Source organism: Corvus cornix, chromosome 17 (assembly GCF_000738735.6).
Source record: "Corvus cornix cornix isolate S_Up_H32 chromosome 17, ASM73873v5, whole genome shotgun sequence".
NCBI classification, from domain to species: Eukaryota; Metazoa; Chordata; class Aves; order Passeriformes; family Corvidae; genus Corvus; species Corvus cornix.
The window spans coordinates 2,152,355-2,174,547 of record NC_046346.1 but is presented as its reverse complement, the minus strand read 5'-3'; the positions used below and the strand labels follow the sequence as shown (position 1 = coordinate 2,174,547).

Sequence of the window (22,193 nt, the reverse complement as noted above, 5' to 3'; positions counted from 1 at the left end):
GATTTCATCCATATCCGTCTTTTTTTTTTTTTCAAACTGATCTCTCTATTTGGGCTCTGTTGAAGAGCCTGTAAGTGCTCTCCCAGCTGGGCGGGTTTGAGGGAAATGGACACAGAGATGTTCTGGGCATTTCTGCAGCTCCTGAGCACAGCTCCGAAGGGACCTTCCTTTCCCCAGCAAGAAGGAAAGAAAAAAGCAAGGAAGGAAAGTGCAGCAGAGCTCAGCTGTTTCTATAACAAACCCTCATCATCACATCTCCAGGTTGCCCAGTTCCCTATCTGGCAGCGAAAATAGCACCCAAACCTTTCTTAAGTTAGTGAGCTTTATTTAGGAAATAAATAAAATCGTAAGAAAATATGAATGATTTTAATAAATACAGCACTTGTCATAGTGATACAGCCAGGAAAAGCATAATATATTTAGGTAAATTACTCCAGTGTCGTGACAGGGGCTGGCACATAGCTGGAAAAAATCACTTTCTGTCCCTGGAAGAACATTTGAAAGATAGAATAGAGGAAAAGACACACAGATGTGATGGCAAAGAATATCCAGTTCCTTCCCAACAATCTTTGATAGATATTTGTTTATGGGGTGGGTGGTTTTGAAATTTGATGCTTTATCACAAGTAATTATTTTAAAAGCTGTTGCCAAGATAGAAGTGAGAGATTTTGCACACATGCAGACGGTCCCAAGCTTGTCTCAGTTATTAAAAAAATTATTCATTCTTTACCTCCATTAGAAAACCCAAAAAGAACAAAACCATTTCCAGCAGTTAATTCTATTTTAGCGTGCAAAGAAACTTAAACATCAGAGCACACAAAAGGAATTAAGCAAAAAAGAAATCAATAATTTCTAATAAGTCACCTGCCTTGAAGGTTCAGGAAGTGACTGGACATTAAACCAAACTACTCAGTGACTGACATTAAAACCAAACTCTGACCCCACCTGGAGCAGAGCTCTGGCCTTCCCAGAGCTCTGTATCCACAGTGGGAAAGCCCCAGGGCTCCTTTGGAAATCCAAGAGGTGATTCCCCCAAGGCACAGTGTAATCTGGTCCTTGTCTGCTGATGCAACACAACATCTCCTTACAGAGCACTGAAAGAGGGGTCTGAAATAAACAGCAAGAAATAAATCCCCTGGGGAAGGGACTGCAGCCACCAGCGCTGGCCACGCTCTTGGCTTCCAAGGTCATGGGGAAGCACAGAGACACCTGATCTGAGCCTCAGGGGAAGGAATCTGTCCCTGCTTCCACTGGGGAACAGCCAAAATCCCCCCCTGCAGCTGCCAGCCAGCGAGGGCTGACAGGAGCTCCCTCCCTCCCTGCCGGGAAAGGGAGCTGCACACCCTGCAGGGCTGCCCGAGGATGGGACTGCTCAGCCTCACCCCACAAACCTGTCCATCCCAGGGAAGGGAATCCAGCCACACTCCCTGCCAGGCACCCCGGCAGCACCACAGCCACAGCAGGGCCAGCTGGGAGGAAGAACAGCCCCTTCTCCACGAGTGTGGGGTGGGGGTGACTGAGACTGACACCTAAACCATGAGAATTGCCTGGTTTGGTGAAACAATCCCATTCCAGCAGCTGCTGCACGGGGGCAGCTCCAGGTGATGGCAGTGGGTGCAGGGGATGCAGGTTCAGGCTCTGTGCATTTTGTGTACACAAAAACTAACACAAGCTCTCAAACTGATGGCGTTTTTCTCATAATCTGTTGACATTCAGCAGGTGACTTCTGCGTACAAGCGTATTTCAGGATTTGCTAATTTGTTTCTATGATGCATTTAAGGAAAAGCGTGTCCTCTTTTACGTAGGCGTGCTTGGGGGACTGCAGTTTGGACAAGGGGAGGAACATGGGGCAGCCACTGGCCACATTCATGTCGTTCACTGGCCTCTGGAACGATGCAGAAGTCAGGTCCGGGCGAAAGGCATCAATTATGTGTTCCCTGTTATTTTGGTCGAGCAACATAAATGTCACCTGAAAAACAGAATGTGGCAATGAGGAGTTACTGGAGTGAAAAACAAACCAAGCAGGGACAGAAGTGCTGCAAAAGCAGCTGGATGCTCCACTGATAATTGAATGCAAACTGTAACGAATGTTTCCAACCTGCAAGGTCAGTTCATGTGAACTCCCAGATGAAGTTTTTAAAACTTTGCTACCCATAAAACAAAATTAAATTAAATCAAGTAAGGAATTATTCCTTGGTAGAGAACTGCACAGTCCAAAGGCTTTTTTCCTCTCTCTCTCTCCTGACAACTTAAACAGCCCCTGGGTTTGGTTCCAGTCATTACATTTATTCTGTTATTGTGGTTTGGAATCAGAACAAACAGCTCAGCTGCCCGTGCACAAATATGTGAAAGACACAACCTAAATATCAGTATAGAATCTCCCCACCTCATTACCCCCTTTATTAACTCACTGTTCTTTAGTTTGAAACACGAAAGGTCTGTGATAATCTTTTAATACAGTGAGGATTGGGAACTTTGATTTCTATTTTCTTGGCTGCTAACTCATAGCAAAGCTATTTACAGGAAAGGCTTACAGAATTATTACCCCACAAAGGCAAGTGCCAGAGCAGAGATCAGGCCCTGCCATGGTTTGTCTGCTTTTCTAACCACTGTTGCCATTATCAGACCACACTTAGGGGAAAAAATAAGATCAGGATTACATCAGATATCTGTGGCACCTTTGTAAGTGGAACTCTCACCTCACCCTTCTGACGTCTTCAGGCAGCAAATCATAATTGCCTCCTAAACTGATATTATCTATGTTTAGCAAGAGCCAGGAGAAAATGTGTCTGTGGCTTTAGCCCAGGTGGACACAGGCTGGAGTTTTCCAAACACCACGTTCCGGTGTCTGAAAATCCTACCTGGCAAAGCTTGGAGTATCAGCAGGAGCAGCTTTCCCTGCAAGGGACTCCAGAGACAAATTACTGGCCAGGGTGGCAGGATGGCTCCTCACCTTTGGAAAGGGATGTGGGAAAGCACTCAACTTCCACTAAATTCCAGAGAAAAAGTCACCTTGTGTTGACCTCTGGCGGGGATCAGATATAGAAAGGTTTCCCTTCTCACCTTGTGCCTGAAAGGCCATGGGAGCAAAGCGTCGTAGTCTCCTTTCATGACAACGAAGAACAGGGACATGTGGGTTCCTTTCCCTGTCCCATCCCCGTTCAGGTACACCCTCAGACACACCTTGTAGCCATACTTTGCAGTGTAGAAAGCTGAAAATCAGAACTCTTCGTTAGTAAACCTTTTTTGGGGGAAAAAAAAGACATAATGAGTGTTCTGGCATATGGGAAAAGGTAACGTGTGACGTGGTTTGCTCTCGCAGAGAGGACAGACAAATCAGTACTCCCTGGAGATTATAAGCAATGAAAATCCAGTGGTTGGAATTCTTTTAGTGCCTCAAACCTTGGTGACAGTTACCTGTTATCAGCCACACAAGCACATTTTACCTAATCCAATTATTTCCCACATGGGAAAGAGCTGCAGCCGGAGCCACATGGTGCCAGCAGGCACCGAGGTGAGGATTAGGAGGGATGGATCCACTGCAAGCAGCTTGGTGGAGGGCAAAGTTTAGTATGACAGCCTAAACTAAAGCACAGCCCTCTGGAAAAGCACATCCCAGTCCCCTGATCTTTGCATAAACAGCATCTTGGTTTAAGGAGCTGTTTTAAAGATCCTCCTGCTGGGACGAGCAGAAAGAAGCAGAGTTCTGGAGAAATGGGGGGGATTCTGAAGGACTGGGGTTTGTGAACACACACCTCCATCTTGTGCTTTACCTGGGGAATACAAACCGACTGTCCTGCCAGCCACAGAGTCCTGGAGCTTCCTGCCAACGTCTGTTATTTTCCAGAGGAAGATCCCGTCGTAGGAGGCTTGCTCGGAGAACAGCAGGCTCTTGTGCAGGCTGCTCAGGCCCGCGTCCTTCTGCGTCAGGCACCGGTGCAACTCTGCAATCTAGGGAAAAAAACCAGCCCTCAGTCAGCCCCCTGCTCCAGGCTGTGCTGCAGGGGTGGCTGAATCCTTCTGGAGTCCTCATGTTCTGGAAGCTCTGCTTTGATTTCTTTCCAAGTGACAGCTATGTGTCAAAACATACATGGAGATGTTGTTTGGGCCTCCAGGCAAAGTGCTGCTTTGTAAGAGGATCAGGCAATTAAACAGCTCTTTTGCTTGCTCACAGTCTGATCGTGGCAAATTCTGAACACTCAAAACCCTCAGGAATATCTCACTACCTAAACGTGGATTTAGAGAACAAATTTTAGAGAACCCTGTTTGAAAATGCATCAAACAACAAAAGGGTCCTTGAGATGTGTCCAGAACTTAACACTTCACAGCTCAAACTCCCCGTCCTGATCCCTACCCCACCTCTCCCTGACGTGTGTTAGTGTTTGTTGTCTATAGAACAAGCACCCAGACAATCCTTGCTGTATTTACCTTCAGCTCAAGGCCCCGTATTATGTTCTGGTCCAGTTCGCTCTGTCTTCGGAAGGCCAGGATTTCCAAATTAGAGCTCTCCACCTCCTTATTGAGCACTGCCACAATGTTCTCAAACACATGCAGCTTATTTTCTAGCTCAGAAATCACTTTCTCCCTCACGAGTTGGTGCAGGACAGACTCATCTTCAGGAACAGAAGATCCAGGGAAACAGTCCACCTCTGGATCCCCACTGATTTCCAGCCCTGCTGGGATCTGCAGGTCAGAGATGCTTTTTCCTGCACTCTTCACTGGGTTCAGCTCTGACTGCGGGGTGAAGCCCGGTGCAGCTTTGGCAGCAGAGCACAAGGTTCCCTTCAGCTGCCTCATGTGCTGCAGCAGGAGCAGCATGTGGGCCCCCACTGCGGATTTCTCGTGCTCCTTTATCTTCTCTTTGCTTCCCTGGAAGGAGACAACACCGTCAATGCACCCTCTATGAGCACCACAGCTGGCCTGGGGCCAAACCCAGCAATCCTGCAGCTCCTTGGGAGATGGAAAAACTGCAAGGTGCAGGAGCAGCTCCATCATCTGGCACCAGAAGTGCTGATTCTGTTTTCAGAGACACTACTCTGAAGGGAATGTCCAAACCAGGGTGGAACATTCCTGAAAGGACCTGTTTCACTCACCCTAAATGTGCAGCCAATTTCAGAGAAACGACATCCATCCTTGTTGGTTGAGGATGTAGAGTGGCTCTGCCAAAAAAAAAATGCAGAGGAAATAATCAAATACTAATTGCAAGGAATTCTTTTATTTCCCTACAAACAGCTAAGCCACAAACCCAGCAACTATAAATTAGATGAATCCAAGTCAAGGTATTTCCACAGCTTCTGGTGCCCAACCAGCTTTGAAAATTGATGGTAAATCAATTAAGAGTGTGGTTGATTGCAAGTCTCTAGCACACAGCCTGGCAGTGAGGTGTCCATCTAACAGACCCCATAATGACAGAACAGAATTGAATGAACCACAGGGATCACCTGGTAACAACTTCTCATAAATCAGATGCTTTAAATACACTGCTATACAGCACACTCCTCTTGTGCTCACATGGCTCTCACTCAGTGTATAAGAGGAAACAAATATTTGCCCATTTTACAAGACTAACTGAGAAGATAATTTAGTGAAGGTAATTGTGGGAGCAGGGAAGGGAAGGCAGTCAGCAGAGCTTTGCTGGGATGTAAAGAGCACCCAGATGCAACTGCTGGATCTGAAGATGTTCTCAGGTGTTCATTTAATCTAAATGAAATAAATAAAGCTGCATTGCACTCACTCCTTTCACCCACCTTCTCCTTTGAAGCTGTTTCTGTTTGCATAGGTTTTTGTTCCTTGCCTTCACACAAATGCTCCTGTCATTAAAACAAGAAGGAAAAAAATCAGTATTTAATTATTGACCTGCAAGGTGACCCTGGGATATTGGATACAAGATTGGCAATGTCCAGGTCTTGCCAGGTTCAAACCAGAGTTATGTGAACACACACAAAATGTACACTCACATACCTGCAGTGACAAGCAGGGGGTTACAGAACAGGAAGCAACAATGACCAGCAGAACAGGAAATTCAAATATATACACAGATATATATATATGAATATAAACAGGTTACAGCACAGGAAACTCCAATATAAATTCTAATACAAATATAATTCAAATATAAACTCCTCTTGCATTGACTTCATACAGTTTGCTCAATGTGCAGCCCCTTCTTGCATCCTGCTTATGAACATTTTGGAGGCTGGAATCCAAATTTTCCATCATGATGTGCTAATGCAAAATGCATCACCACTTACAGGAGGCTTCCTGCCATTTCTGGCTCCAAGAAAGGTAAAGTGATCCCCCTGCCATTGGTCGCTGCATCTGTAATATCTGTATTTAACACAGCAACTGTCAGCTTTCCATTCACACTCCTCGGAGGGGGTGGCTTTAATCTTCATAAACTCCTTTGCATATCACTTCTGAGGTTTCCCTTTCGATTCTCAGAAATGCAGCCACGGGGTTTTCTCACTCTCTAACTAATTTTTAAGCACTCTTTGTCTTGCCATTGAACAAATTATGCCTTTATCTTATTTATTTCAACTCTTTTACTCCTTCAGATCACCAATTCCTTGAGGGGGAGAGGGACTGGAGAGGAGTTTATTTAAAATAGAGAAATGTAAAAAATCAAAGGACCTGTAACTGAATGAATAAGAGGAACAGAGCAGGAGCAGAGCCCAAAATTTACTCCCAGAGGGTTGTGGACACATGGAATACCCACAAATAATCAAAATTCTGAAGTCGGTACAAATTATTAAAGCAGATCATGTAACCAGAATTCTACAAATACTAAAGGAGACAGAGAAAAAGCCACACCTCAAGGCCAACCCCCTGCTCAGTTGCCAAGGTTTCCCAACCAAAATATGAATTAGGTGGCAGCTAAGTGGGATGAGTGGGAGGAAAACAGCTCTGAAGCCGCTGGAGCTGCGGTGTCAGAGACCCCTGAGCAGAGAAAGGTGCTCAGGGAACGCACCCAGCTCAGGTTTCCTCCTCCAGCCCGAGCCTGCACTCACGGAAGGCTGAGAGGGATTTAGTGTTGCCACCTTCTGGTATTTACAGTTTTGGGAAACACTGGATTTAGCACTGGGAAGATGTGCCTGGGTCCAGATTCTCCTCTCTCTGTAGGTTAGTAAAGGATGAAGAGCACAGGCAAAAGCTTCCCAAGGAGTAGATTTTAACAGAGCACCTGATTCTTACCCCAGGAGGAGTCTTAATTCCTTACAAATCTCTCAGCTCAGTATTTGAAAAGGCATCAATTTGTGACACTTTGGACATGCAGAGCTACCCACTACTACTTACATCTCTGAAATATTCACATGTGGGTCTTTAATCACTCTGCCCAACTCCAAGGCTGGCAATTATTCCCTTGAAATCATTTAGAGGGAACAATATTCATTGTTTTGAGCAAAAACCATTAAAATATACAAAGCAAATATGTTTGAATAGTCACTGAGATATCAGTGGCAGATTCAGAGTATGATCTTCCTGGTCTATGGACACTGCTGATAATTTGGAGATTTATACTTCGTCAGATCTAACAGATTCTGACAGAATCCTGCCTTACACGTTCGTGGGTGGTTTTAGTTTGAATAAACTTCAGTCACTTTCAAGATCCCTTCCCTGCCTGTCTGTGCTTTTCTGCTTCTCTCTTACCTCATACTGGGACAAGTTTTGAGCCAGGAGCTGAAACCGGGGCTGCCCAAGCCCTGGGGGAGCACATGGGTACTCTGTCACATCACCAGCAGATTATCACAACCATTTTTCCCTCCAACACATGTGTGGAAAAATGATCAAACTCAGGAATATTAAATATTCCCCAAGTGCAATGAAATCAGGATGGAAAAATGGCATCAGCAATTATTTAAATCATTAATATAAAGACTTTATGTGAGAGAGAGATGTTCTTACCTGGTATTCAGAGCTGGCCAAGCTGCACTGGCACTGCTGACACACTGTCACATTATTGACACATCCATTTTCCAAGTGATCTGCCAGCTTCCTCCTCATCACCACATGTCCACAGCCAGTGTGACAAGGGATCAAAGCATATTCACATAAACTCTGATGCTCCTGGAAGTAAAAAGTTATAAAGCAACATGTAAAGTGCTGATTCACATTTATCTATAAATAGTCTCTGTTCTGGCAGCTCTGATCTGCATTTCTTCTGAGCTTGGGTAAAGTCCCACTGCTCAAAGTTACTGAGATTACTGGTGAAAAATTCACCAACTTTACTGGGGCTTTTTTTGCTAATTATTAATTTTTAAAAATCCCAAAACCAAAACCAAACAACTTTTGGTAAATTCAAACACAAGGCCTCCCTTAAACAGGCTCTTAGGGCTTTTGTTTAAAAACAACATGATCGTGGTCCCAGCTTTCTCCCTTGTATTCACTATTCACATTTGCATGGCAGATTCACAAACTGTGCTCATTTAAATATTTTACCTGGAGCATTTCAGATCAGTCTGAAAAGAATGATGAATACAAGCAATACATTGACACAGGAGGGAATTATTTCTCCTATAAAACATGCTAAGGACATTGCCTGAACAGTGTCCTGCAGACTGAAATACTCTGCCCTGTCACAACCTGCTTGTAGCAGCCTTGCACTTAAGTAATAAGGAAACCCCTGGAAGAAATATCAAGTTGATGTAAATTTGTGCAATGTGACTTTCATTCAGGATGTTCTGGATTTGGCCAAAGCCCTACTAAAGTTAATCACAGAACCACAGAATGAGTTGGGTTGGAAGATCATCCAGTTCCACCCCCCTGCCACGGGCAGGGAACCTTCCATGGATTAATGGCACATTTTTAGATACTGTGCTGGAATAAACTACAGTACTGACACTGATTCTAATTAATTGTATTAATTTGTGTCTCCTGATATCCTGGTTTCATTGCCTCTCTGTCCCCATTCCAGTAAAAGTGCATATTAATCTGAATAAACTCTCTTTAAACATACTTCAAAATCTTTCATGATGCCAGACCAGCTGCATCCAAGGGTCACACAGTGGACTCTGAGTTCAGAAATCTCTTTATTAATGGCAGCATCACCAAAAGCCTGGAAAGAAAACAAAGTGAGGAAAAAACCACTGGTGAGACAATACTCCAGCATGCATTCTTGGAATGGGACTAGGGTGACAGAAATCCACATCTTGATAAATCCTTTATTTTAAAAAAAATTACTGTACTGCACAAGACTCAGTGACAGGGCAAGTTAATCTCAGTGTAGTAGAAGCCCAAATAATTATTAAATCATTTATTTCTTAGCATTCAAAAATAATCTATCTGACTTGACATTAATTTATTGAAAATAAGCCCAGCCAACTACAGCTCTTATTTTACATTTCTTTTCACAGGAGCTGAAATATTTCACATGCAGTGAATGTGCTGACAGGACCCTGACTATGGGGTCCCTTAATGAATGCATTTCATTATCGGGGTCATTAACACCTCCTAAACGTGCTGCAGAGAGGACTTGAGGACTGCTCAGATCGGGGCTGTTTCCATTTTAGCAGACACTGTGTGCTAAAAAAATACGAACCAGATGGGAGAGGGGTTTGTTCTTTGCACTACCTCAATTTTTATGTTATTTAAAGGTGAGGAATTGTACAATTGTTATGTAACTTATGAAATACTGCACACTTCAATATTACACCTTGCACTAAAAGAGGTACCCTGGCATAAGAAGAAGCCCTGCCACAGTTAAAGGCATTTTTTTGGATACTCCGGAGGTAAGTACAGTGCAGAGAAATGCAGATTTCACATGGAATAACACAGAGCAAGGACTGGGAGGGGAAAGTTTTACAAACAGAGGGAGGAAAGTATTTATAAATGATGCCCACATTTCAAAGTTCCTGAAGATGCACCCAGCATTTGTTGGAAATGATGTACACAGGCAGATCCTCCTCCCTTCCTGGTGCCTGGCTTCATCTGGACACCCAGCAGGCAAAGCAAGGTGCCAGGCAGCCCAGAGTGGGGTCTGTTTACAACCACCCACCCACAGACTGTGCAGAAATTCCCAGCACACTCAAGGAGAATCCCACAGCAGAGAAATCCCAAACTGACAGTCAAAGCAGAAGTTCATAAGGGTTCAGCTGCACCTATTTGTGTATGAAATCTGTTATTGGGAAATTCACTGCAGAACTGAGGATTTTTTTTTTTCCTGGGATATTACCAAGTTCAGCATTAACAGCAGATCCATTATTTTGCTGCTTCCTAAACTCCTAAACTTCTATGCCACTCTCAGCTGCCTATTTGTTTTCATTTTTTCCTAAAAAATTTAGACAAATTGTGTGTCTGTTGATATCCCTGCATGTAGTCAGAGAGGAGGGAAAAGCACAAGCTGGGACTGGGCATTATGGCCCAGTTTGTGTTTGGGATATAGAACAGCACAGCAATTTGCCTGGAAAATCACACAAGAAGAGATCTGCACCATTAAATTACAGATGAAACATTTGCCAGGGCATAGATTGTATCAATTATTATGTTCAGCTTCATGTTTGAAGGGTACAAGAAACCATGAGGTTGGAAAATCCATTAAAATACTTCCTAAGGATAATAAGTAACAGCTAAGACATATTATTACAAGTAGGAAAGCACCAGTTACTTTGAGACAATAAAAAGTAATCATATGGGAGAGTTTGGGATTTTACAGTGCAGAACCTGGGTTTGGAAAGTCCTGAGGCAGCCATTACACTTTTTTTAATCAAAAACTCTGGGAAATCCAAGTTATTAAAGCCTAAGTTAAAATGTGTAACGATCAGCTGCTATTGCCTTTGATATTATTCCCTTCTGAACTCCAGTCCAATGATGACTACAGAAAATGGTTAATAATAAATTAATGACCTGTGAACTACAGCTTACCCTTTCTTCTGCCAATAAGCTTTCCTCACTTAAAGTGTTGGGATCTTCCTCTTTACATTTCTGGCAAATTGCATTTTTATTGTTTCTGGCAAAAAGAAAGAAGAATTAAATAACAATCCATTGGTGCACTGCAGTTTAGGAGGTATTTTATAGGCACTGACACAAACCCATGGAAATTGTAATTTCCACTCAGAATCCATAGTCTTTGTTCATGAAAAGGCCAGTTCTTGAACACACTGATGTCAAAGAGGCTTTGCTCTTCTCTTTTTCAAGACCAGGACTCTGCCCATTAATCTTACCTGTATTTCACTAAAATAAGGGCAGCCTGGACCATAAATAGGAATAAAGATGGAAAGCTATTTATCTCATGAATGATGCAAAAACTCCAAGTAGGAAAGATAATGTGAAAACTAAAGTCTTCTAAAGCACAGAAAATGCCCATTTTGTTCAGACAGACATAGATATATATGACATTATGTTCATTAAAATCCTATAGCATCCCTTATCAAAAGACTGTAAAGTGCCATGGAAGGACTAAGTCAGCCTTGGACCAGTTCTTCAAGGTTAAATCAGAATTATTATGTCACAGACAGAAAAACTCTGTCAGGCCCCATAATCCACCCCACAGATTTCCATGGTGGAAACAAGGAGGAGGCAGAGAGTATCCTGCAGTCCAGCATGGAAAATCCTGCCATCCAGGAAAGTGACAGCGGGCCAGGGAGCCACAGAGTCATCCCTGAGCTCAGAGGCACAACCCAGCTCTCGGGAATGCTGCAGCCATGGCCGTGGCCCTGGCAGTGACCCTGGGCCAGCCCAGGACATACCTTACGATCCAGGTGAGGCAGGCAGAGCAGTACCTGTGCCCACACAGCGTCTGCAGGGCTTTCTTCAGGATGTTGTTGCAGTTGCTGCACAGGTACTTCTGACCAGGCACATCCTCACAAATGTTGGTGGGGTATCCGAAAGGAAACTCGTTTTCATCAGGAGAAGAGCCGGGGGTGTCCTGCAGGCTCCTGGGGGTGTTCTCGGCCATCTGAAGTGAGCCCTGTCCGAGAGAAGGAAAAAACCAGGTGCTCAGACACGGCACACAGCTGTTTTGATGTGAGAGGATGTATCAAAGTCCTCCAGCAGCCTCAAACCCGAGCAGTGACAGTGCTGTGTTTAGCTGGGTCTGCAGTGACAGGCGTGACCAAATGTCACAGTGGGTTTTGACCTGGTACCAGCAGGAAATTACAGCTTTAAAATTTCCCTCCAACACTACACAAAAATAGACAACGTCCTAAAAAGGGGTATTGTGGTTTTCTTTCTTTTAAGAGTTTTTAGCTTGTAGAAAGATGAGCTACAATCCCGTCAGTCCCCATCACACAGAATTGTTTCTGTAGAGTAAATCCCCAACGCCATGCAATTCTCAGCAGCCAAAATTCGTGATTTCACTTCACAGACAGAGAAACTGAGCAGCTGGTGTGTTGACAGTGACTTTCCTGAAGCCATAAAACTCGTGGTGAAATAACAAAGGAAATACCAAGTCCGCAAGCCCTTAATGCTGCGCTCTTACCAGGCGCACCTGGAGCCACACGCGCCATATTCACTTTGGTTTGGTAAATAAGAGCTGTGCAGTGGGATATTTTTGGAAATGCAGCCAAAACTGATTCTGGTGTCTCTTGGAAAGTTCAAGGAAGGTTTTCACCCAGGGAACTGCTGCAGTTTGATCATAATAATGCCTGTATAAATCTTTTTTTTCCCCATAACAGTACTGACACCCCACAACCTGTCACAGTATTACCGATAGTCACGCTGACTAAGAAATCTGAAAATGAATGAATCAAGGCTGCCTTGGGCAGGCCGGGCTGGCGGTGTGACTGCCGTGAGGTGGACATGGCACACCCTGGGGTTGTCCCTGGGTCTCGGAACAAACAGCGTTTGCCATGGCCTGCTTTAGCCAATTCCCATGGTCCCTGCAGGCATCTGGAGCGGGAGCTCGGCAGCGGCCGCAGGGGCTGCACAACCTGCCAGAGCCCTAAATTAAACCCGGTAACACAATCGTAATGGAAGCGGACCGGGGCTGTGGTGGCTGGGTGCCCGGGGGGACGGGGCAGACGAGCCCCCGCCGCTCCCCCGCCCGCGGCCGCGCTGGCCCAGCCCCGGCTCCTCCGCACCGGCACTGCCCGCGCCCCGCAGCCCCGGGCACGGAGCGCTCCGGCCGCCCCGGCTCGGGGCTTCCTCCGCCCATCCCGGCTCGGCGGGGCGGAGAGCGGCCGGGACCCCCGGGCAGCCCCCGCTGCCCTCCGGGCGCTCCCGGGGCGCGGTTCGGGCACCGGGCCCGTGTGTCCGGGGCCGCGGGCGGTTCTCCGCAGCGGGAGGCTGCGGCGGGGCCCGCTCCCCTCCGTCCCTCCGTCCGTCCCTGCCGCTCCCCTCCATCCGTCCCTGCCGCTCCCCTCCATCCGTCCCTGCATCCCTGCCTCTCCCGTACCTGAGCCCGGCGGCCCCGGGCGGGCGCTCACCGCGGGTACCGGAGCTGCGGCCGGGCGGCTCGGCTGGATTTCGGCGATGCTGCCTCGCTCCGGCCGGGAGGAGCGGGGAGCCCGAACCGCGCCCCGGGGCCGGCGGGAGCGGGGCTTCCCCTGCTCGGGGACCGGCGCTGTCCCGGGCCGCGGGCACGGGGAATTGACTGAGGAAAGGCCCCGCGGAGCAAATTCCCCCGGGCGGGCTGAAATGCAGAATCTGGTGGCTGGTTCCTGAAAGCGGAGTGATGCGGGTCTGCCATGGTGGCCGGGGACTCAGACAGAAAGTCCTGCCTGCCCGGAGCGCGGGCACAGCGCCAAGTTCCCCCTGGGCGCTCGGGGCAGCCCCTGCCCCAAATCCGGGACGGGAGCCCTGAGTCCCTCTGGAGCCTCCGGGAAGCCTCGCCGGGGAAGCCCCGCTGTGCCTCAGCCGCCAACGCAGCTCGGGGGTAGCACAGCGGGGTGACACAAGAGTTCAGTAATGTCTGCAAAGCCTTCTTAGAGTGCAGAAAAGATTCTACAAAGCGAAGTTTCATATTCAGCAGAAGGTCCTCTTTGCCCCTGACACAGCTCACTTTGCTGCCACCCTACCTAGTTCTGACAGAGGATTCAGTCAGAAAAAGAGTCGTACATGCAAATCTGTTCACTCTTCCTTGTAGGGAATATCCCTGAGGGTGAGGCCCTGCTCAGAATTAAGAATAAAAGCAGAGGTGTTTCTCTAGGTGCTTCACTGGCTCGTTAATTGCTGCACTGACAAGAGCCACCAGCTGCAGGTACCTGTGGGTGTGTGGAGGCTGCTGAGGGATTTATTGTACAGCAGCGTTTGCCTCCAGTCTGGCACCTTCCCGTGCTGGTGTGCACAGACATCCATGACAGACAGACATGACAGACAGACATGACAGACACCTCAGTTCCACTTCCCTCCTCTCTCTGCTGATCTACAGCGTATCTGTAGCTGCTGATCTGATGTAGATCCAGATGTAGATCTGTAGTTCAGACTCATCAGGGCTGGGTATTAACTCAAGGCTATGAGGAAGCTGTGATACAGCCCCAGTTAGGCCTTGGCCTGAAACATTTGCTCTCACTTGGGTTGTTAAAACTCATTGTAAGTTAATTTGGCCCAGGCAGTTTCTGCCAGGATGTGAGTTAGTTTCTGAAAGAGATTTTAAAAGATTTCTGGATGTGGTTTTTTCAACTTTGAGTATATAAAGAGGTGTAAGATGTTAATTTTAGAATGATCAGTGTTACACCACAGGGTCAGGTTTAGGGATGAAGTGGCAGCTCTATCTCTTCCCCGTGCCCTTAACTCACTCCTCTTTTGCTTTGAGACTTCTTGAAAGCTTCAGTGATTCTACCACACCTCTGTCTCCAAAGGTGCTGAATTACACAAAGAAACTAAAGATAAGGTTTTGGTACTTTCCAAACTCGAGAGATTTCCTGTGGTAAATTTCCCCCATATGAGATCAGTTAACTGAAAACAGGATGTGGCTCAGGGAGAGATTAAAATTTGAAGCTTAACTTTATTGTAGAGCCATTCCACCAGTGCTCAGCATTGCAGGGCACTGTGTTACTATTTAAGGGGAATGACTGTTTTATATCCTAGGGAAAAAGTGCATAAGAGAATATATTAACATATTTAATATTACCTTTTAAAAGTAAGCCAAGGTCTTGGATTTTTAATGCAACAGATTTCATAGGACACTTAAAATGGAATTTAGGCTCAGATGCTCTGGGTTTTAAAGGCTGTAGTCAAAATGAGAACTGCATTTCAGAGAGATGTTTAAGATAGGGATGTCTCATTCTATGGAAACTTAATTTTCAATTAGTATAAATTAGCTGGAAATGTGCACTTGTTCCAGGAAAACCTGAAAAATGGGTAGAAGGCAGGAAGGAAAATTTGCTAGTAAAAGCAAATCCAGTGCCCATGAGATTCAGTACTTCTAGGAACTGGAGTTGTGTGCTTCAAGTCAGGATTCCTGCCTATCCAGAGCTCTGATATGAAGGAGTTCTGTAACTTCCACATTATTACTTATTTTCTGAATGGAGCAGAGTGTCTGCAAGATTTCATCAATTCAAGATTAAAGAAAGAAGAATCATTAAATTTGATATATTGTTATCCTCACTGAACTTGACAGCTTTGCCACAATTCAATCTCTCATCTCTAATAAAATCTTTTTACATGTTTCAGTTTTATCTGTCTCTGCCTACTACCAGTTGTAGCTCTGCTTTGTTACAGTGATACCCTGAGGACCAGCCCAGCTCTCATTACAAGAGAAGGAAAGTTTCCCACTAAGTTTCATAAGAGCTGGACTGTAATCCTCAAAGAGACATCAGGAATCAATTTTATCTTCTTTATCCCTGCTCGGCCTCAAGATTTTTCCCAGATCATGTTGTCTGTAAGATAATATTGTCCTAGGAATTTTTTCCTCCAAAGAATAGATGCTCTGGAGCACTTCTTCAGCATTGGACAGGAGAAAAGCACCCAGAAATAGACACTATATATACGTATATGTATGTATATATGTATATCTGTGTGCCTTATTTCAGTCACTAAAGCAGTTTCCACAAGCCAAGGAATCACCCTGAAGAGGAGAGAGAAAATGAAAGTGTTTCTCTCTGTCAGTGGCCTTGATGGTTTTCTACAAGCAGAAGTATTTCAGAGTAAATCATTGAGAGATTTCTGAGCCTGCCTCTGACTTTAGGCCACCACGCAGATCTTCGTTACATTAAGAGGCTTCCTGGTGGAATCGTGCCTCAGCCACTGTCCCCCCACACCAGGACAAACGTGGGGTGCCATGTGTGGGCCCAGCATGGACCAGTTTGTGCCAGTTTCCCCAGCTGAAGCTCAGCTCTCCGCTGCAGCCCGGCCACATGAAGGGTTTTGCTGTACTTGTGGTTGTGCTTCTGTTTCTCTTAAAGTACACAGAGCCTGAGCTAAACTGGAAAATTCTGAGCTGCTTATTTCCATTCTTAATGCTTTGGAGAGAACTCTGGGAATGGGAGCTGTGCCCACAGGGAAGCCTGCCAAAACACTCTTCCAAAGCTCTGGATGTGACATGAAAAAACAAGTTCAGATTCAGTATCTTTTGACTCTAAACCAGCTGGGAAAATGTGGATATTCCATTGATTGACTGGGACTAATTAGTGGAAACAGAAAAAGGAAACATCAGATTTATTTAATGTCTTCATTAATTCTCATAAATGACAAGAACTGAGGGGAGAGTGAAGGTTATGGTAAATCTCCTTTAACCCTTTCAGAAGTTGCTCATTTTGCTAATAACAGTAAAAAAATAAAGACGTTTAGAAGATGTTTTCCACATGACAGAAGCAGAAAGAGACTGACTCTGCACTAACTTGCATCTCTCTTCCACTGACACCACAATTCCTTTTGCTATTGCAGAATGACTAATAGCATCAGGCTCAGCTTTCCAATAGTATTTGTTCAACGTGATTCATAATCCTGAGTAATTTCCACGCCACCACTGACATGTCTATTTGTACCTGTATTTTACAGGCAACACACCCAGGTAACACAGAAGTTCCAAGTGTTATCTGAGGTTTCACAAGAGGAAAACAAAATTCTCTTTACAGATATTGTAAAGAGAAAACAAAGCCCTCACCAAAACACTGCCGCAATAAGAAGGAAAACTCAGAGTGTTCACAAACCAAGATGTTTTTAAGGAGGACTCTCAAGGAGAAAGGAAAATAAATTTTGAGCATAGGAGGAGCCTGAATGAAAAAGTAAAGTTGGAAGTGGGGAAAGCAGGTGTAAAGAGTAACAGGTCTATTCTGAGCAGGGGAAACAGGTAAATGTTTAAACTCCTGAATAAAAAGAGCCCCCTCCTGAGGCCAAACCTCTTGGCAGCTGTGCCAGTGATGGGACTCCAAAAGCCCAAAATCCCAGACATGTTCCCAGCAGCGTCCTTGGACTTCAGCCAAGGAAACAAAACTTGTAGCTCCACATCCAACATCTGAATCATAAACTGGGTGTTGAAACCCCAAAGCCAGTGAAGGAGGCACACAGGGAATGCTCCCATCTGTCCAGGGTCAGGAGTAATGGAAGCCTGGAAGAAACCAAAGCACAGCCTGGCTTTGGAGGGCAGCAGTCCGGAACCGTGGCGAGGTTTCACAAGCAAAGCCTGGGTTTCCCTGGGGCAAGATACGGACTGGAAGGAAATCCAGCATTTCCTAAATCTGGTTCTCTAAAGCCATATTTAACAGTTTTTCTTATCATGAATATCTTCAAAGCCCAGTGACTCTCCTGGGAAGTGTTTCTGGGCTGGGACTAATCCCAGGTGAGAGCTGGGCATGGGGATTGGCAGGATCAGCACGGACACGGGACAGGGAATACACAGCAGCTCATGTAGGTTTAGATACATCCCCCCAGTTTCTGCTATAAATCCATGGAATCCTGCTAAATTATGTCACAGATTAATTTGATCCCTCATGGTTCCATAGGAAGCTTTTGATCCTACCTTGTTTTTGAGATTTCTGACCAAAACAGAAGCTTAGAAAAAAGCCACCCTTTAATAGATTGGTGACTCCAAACTTTTGGAATTACACTACTGCTGGAAATGAATGCCCATTTCTACCTCCCTGTCAGAGCCTGGGGATGAATATTCTCTAGGACCTTCCAGCAGAAGGTTTTAATGGAAAATTTGATGATTTAGGCAGTGAAAATGACATTTTTATGGCATATTGCTTTTTATAAATAATGAAGGAAACCTGGCTAATCAGACCCTGGCAGAGACAGACAACTCAGCCATGCAGTAAAGGAATGACTTCAGTCACAGCTGCCATTTAGGCCCAATCTGTCACCAACACCTCAGTTTATGTCTAAAGATTGCAAATCACCTTTCAGCAGGTACAAACTGGCACAGTGCAACGTGAATCTCCTCGAGTGGGGATGTGTGAGGTGTTCCTGACATATTTCCTCTTTGGAAAGCAATTTTCCCATTGGCTTTTTGTGCTGCAATTGAAGAAATCCTGTCTCTGCAGCTCTAGATATCAAGTATAGCTCCTTCAAAATGATTGCAACAACACTGATTTGTTCTAGCTGAGGATGTGCTCCTCATGGTACAAACTGCAGGGAACACAGAACAGCCAGTGGAAAGAATTCGCTGTGGAGGCTCCTCTTGTAAAGCCAAATTAGACAATTCAAGTCCATGTCAGGGCTCCTTGGAAGCAGCCTCAGAGCACTAAACCCAGCTCTGAACCTCTGTGTGCTCTGGAGTCCTTTAAACTGGCACCAGTGGGGCTGCTGCCGTTAAGAGAAAATAGATTTTCCACTGTAAAGCCCAATTTTGGGGGTTTAATATCTCAGCTGATTTAAAGTGCATCAAATATAACTTTTTGTTTACTTTGCTTGTAAAAGAAATTGCCTTTTTAGTTGTCAAGTAGCAAATAAACAAAGGAACTATAGTCTGAGCCACAGCACCTTAGGAATAATCTGCATTTCGTGACTTCTGGCTAGGAATGTGGGTAAATATAACTATTTTATAAATAAGCCCCTGTGTATAACAAATATTTCCTGGGATAGAAAAGAAAGGGTTGAATAGAGCAAGATTTACTCAGGATTTCTCTGCTATTGTTTTCTACACTTGAATGTTCTTTTTTATGAGAGTTGTGGTGTTTAATTCAGTTTAGTATTTTCCAGGAAATCGGTTGCTGCTTAAACATGTATCCAAATTCCAAGTTCATTCAGAACTTGAAAAGCAAAATTTAACACAAGGACTGGAATTTTGTAATGATCCAGCAACTGGCAAAACCAAACTCTTAGTTCCCAGGAGAATGAAAGAGCCAAACCCAGATATTTCTCCTAATTAGAGATGAAAACATTATTAAATATCCTAAAAATTGAAAGCATATGTAACTCCTATAAGGTGGGTGTTTTACTGGAAAATAACTGACAGCCATGCCAAATTTCTGTGTGTTCTGATGTAAGAATTCAGTAGGAGATTAAGAACACATTTTGCTGGGAGACATGTCTAAACATTACCATTTACATAGACTGAAAATAAGCCTCTGTAGGTAGGGGTCAAGTGAGACAACCCACCGTGGATGAACACCAAACTGGCAGCTCTCAGACAGCAATTTTTTAAATTACAGAATAATCTTCACTCAAAATCAAAACAGGATTCTCTACTGTGTGTTGTTCACTCATCTCTTGCACACCCCTTCTCTAAATGGATCTACAGCCCCCTGCCAGCTGATTCCACAACTCTTTGCTTGTGGAAATGGGTGTTTGAGATTATTTATTAAAGGAGTTTTGAACTTGAAAGGAATCTTACTAAGGATTTTATTCAAGGATTTTGTATTGCTCTAGCTCTTTACTCAGAAGAGAGTCTGTCCCTACACTGAACATCCTCACTTCTGTGCAAAGATAAAAAAGAATTTTGGTGTCATATTCTGGCTTTGCATTGCCCACATGAACTGAACAAACTCACTGTGATGAAGTGAATATTTCTCCCCTTCCAGATAATTTCAGATGAGAGTGCAGCATCATAACCAAATAAAAATTATGTGGTAACTTGGACTTGCACCCTCCTAGCTCATGGGAGCATTCTTCTCTTCCACCTGGTATTTAATACATGTGCTCAGGTCAGCCAAGAAAGAACTATGACAGTCACTATGGAGGTATTAAAAAGTAATAACATTAACCTGCAACAGGGATTTACCATTCTTCTTCTAAAATTGCTGGGTATTCCTAATTCCAAAGCATTTTTGACAGAGCACTTGCCTGAGTAAGGCTACCTAGGGCTTGTGGCATGTCCCAAAAGATTATACACACAAAATCACTTCTTCCCTGCTTGGGAAACAATGGCCAGAGAAAGGCACCCTTTGGCTCTCTGCCCAAATTAGTCACAGCTCTTTGGCACAGCCCAGCAGCTTTCAGCCCAGACCAAAGTGTGAGTTTCATGTGTCACTGTGCATAACAGGGTGGAATTTGGGCTATTCAAGTCACTTACCAGCTTGGGTCATTGAGATTAATTTCTGGTTGCAATGAAAAGAGAAACTAGTTCATTTTGTGATGCTTAGCTATCTAAAAACCAGTAAAATAGAAACGTAAATGTACAGAAATAGATATTTTTAAAAGAACTAAAGGATAACATAACATTAACCTTTAGACTTGTTATAATCCCTGGAATTCAACCAGCTCGGGCCTGCCAAGAGTATCCAGGGAGAATCACATTCGAATGGCATCTGGTGAGTTTTCTTATTCAAAGGGAAATATATGAAAAAGGAATAAAAGTATAATGCCCAAACTTATTTAATTGCCCTCAGTGGGTCCTGCTTTCAGAGATAATCTGTGCAGGCAAGGTCAGTCATCCGTATTCTTGGAAAAGTGAGGATCAACGTGGGCTGCAGCACTCAGCTCTCTGGGCCGCTTCATTACCATGGAGGCAGAGCAGTCACCTCACACCAGAGGCTGCCTGGCCTTTGGGAACACTGCAGGAGTGGGGCAGGGAAATGCAAGTTTTTCTGGAAGCAGTACAGCTATTGGCTGGGGATTCAAAGGCTGGAACATTTGGAGACTTGCACATCGCACACATAAACAAGCGAGGAACAGAAAAACACTGTGTACAATTCAGAGGGAAAAGCACCGCTCTGATGTCCAGAATCCACAGCAAGCTTGGAAGTACAGAATGTATTCTGAAATAATTTCCATTTCATAATACAGATGAGTCACCTAAGCAGTGATTATTCCAAGTATTTCCATGTTTGCTGGGATTAATCCTGGGAGCTCTTTAGTGCCTCAGAACTCTCCGACCACGAGGCACTGAGGTTAGCGTGGCACTGAGTTCTAAAATCACTCCCATGTCATCTTCTCTTGTCCTGCTAACGAGGCCCTATGGAAATCTGCCAACATAACCTGCATGTGGAAGCAGATGAAGACACAGATACACCTTTCCCCCACATGGTTTTGCTGTGAAACTCAAGCCATGGCATGTGGGGAAGGTAAATCTTCCTGACACTGGTGTCTGTACACCCCTCCATCCTACACATGGCTAAATATCTGTACAAATGTTCCCATTTAAATACATGTATTTCAAATATTTTACTGATCTTAGTGATATACTGGATAGTTAATTCTAGGCAGAAACAGAGACACAACAAATAAGATTAAAGAATTTTTTTAAACTAGTGTCTGCAATTTGATACTTAAGAGCAGCATTTTTATGTGTTATTTTTAAATCAGGTTTCTGGTCCTTAGGAGCCTTTTTGTAGTCTGGCTCACTGAAAATTGATAGAACTTAAATGTCACAAGTCACCTGTGAAAACAAGACATGCTCCTTGTCATTTAAAGGGATAATTAGGTCTCACAATACACAGTCACCAGTTCAGAAGCAGAAATGTTTACAGGTGGCCTGTCTAGACAACCTCACTGAGCATTTCCCTGTACTTCTCCCTGCAATTTTAATTTATATCCAGTTATTACTGGACACAGTGTGAGCTTCTTGTGCTTCTTAGAAAGTTTGGAGCATTAAAAAAAAGTCAAATACTCACTGAGCCAAAATTAAAAGTTGCATCATCTCTGACTATCTTCTTTCCACATCTTAAATGTTCTGGATCAAGATATTCCTAAGAGAGAGGGAAAACAGTAATTTTAAAGTTCTTGGACGTGCTGCTTTTGGGCAACTCTTCAATATAAATAAAAATGTGTGCAACTGTACTTTGTATCAAAATCTCTCCTCAGTTTTACTGGGAACCAAGTTGATTTGTGCCAGGAGCTGTGAGCAGGAAAATTGGCCCTTCATCTTCCACTTTCCTGGAGGCAAGGCAAGGTTTTTAACTGTCAAATTCAGTCATCAAATGCAAAGTAACATTTGTTTT

General features: G+C 44.5%; 1 protein-coding gene across 2 annotated transcripts; it reads right to left on the bottom strand.

The window, feature by feature from the left end:
* Positions 1 to 304: 304 nt before the first annotated feature.
* On the bottom strand, positions 305 to 22,161 carry TRAF1 (TNF receptor associated factor 1). Of its 2 annotated transcripts, none has more exons than XM_019285014.3 (11): positions 21,867 to 22,161; positions 11,682 to 11,902; positions 10,858 to 10,942; positions 8,954 to 9,052; positions 7,903 to 8,064; positions 5,748 to 5,810; positions 5,094 to 5,159; positions 4,429 to 4,869; positions 3,774 to 3,951; positions 3,064 to 3,212; positions 305 to 1,969 (listed from the first exon to the last, which is right to left on the bottom strand). In XM_019285014.3, the coding sequence occupies exons 2-11, from the start codon at positions 11,888 to 11,890 to the stop codon at positions 1,754 to 1,756; spliced, it is 1,668 nt and encodes a 555-aa protein (XP_019140559.1). In that variant the 5' UTR covers positions 11,891 to 11,902; positions 21,867 to 22,161; the 3' UTR covers positions 305 to 1,753. The 2 variants fall into 2 exon arrangements, with proteins under 2 accessions (XP_019140559.1, XP_039417720.1); XM_039561786.1 differs by lacking the exon at positions 21,867 to 22,161 and adding an exon at positions 13,328 to 13,698.
* Positions 22,162 to 22,193: the final 32 nt, after the last annotated feature.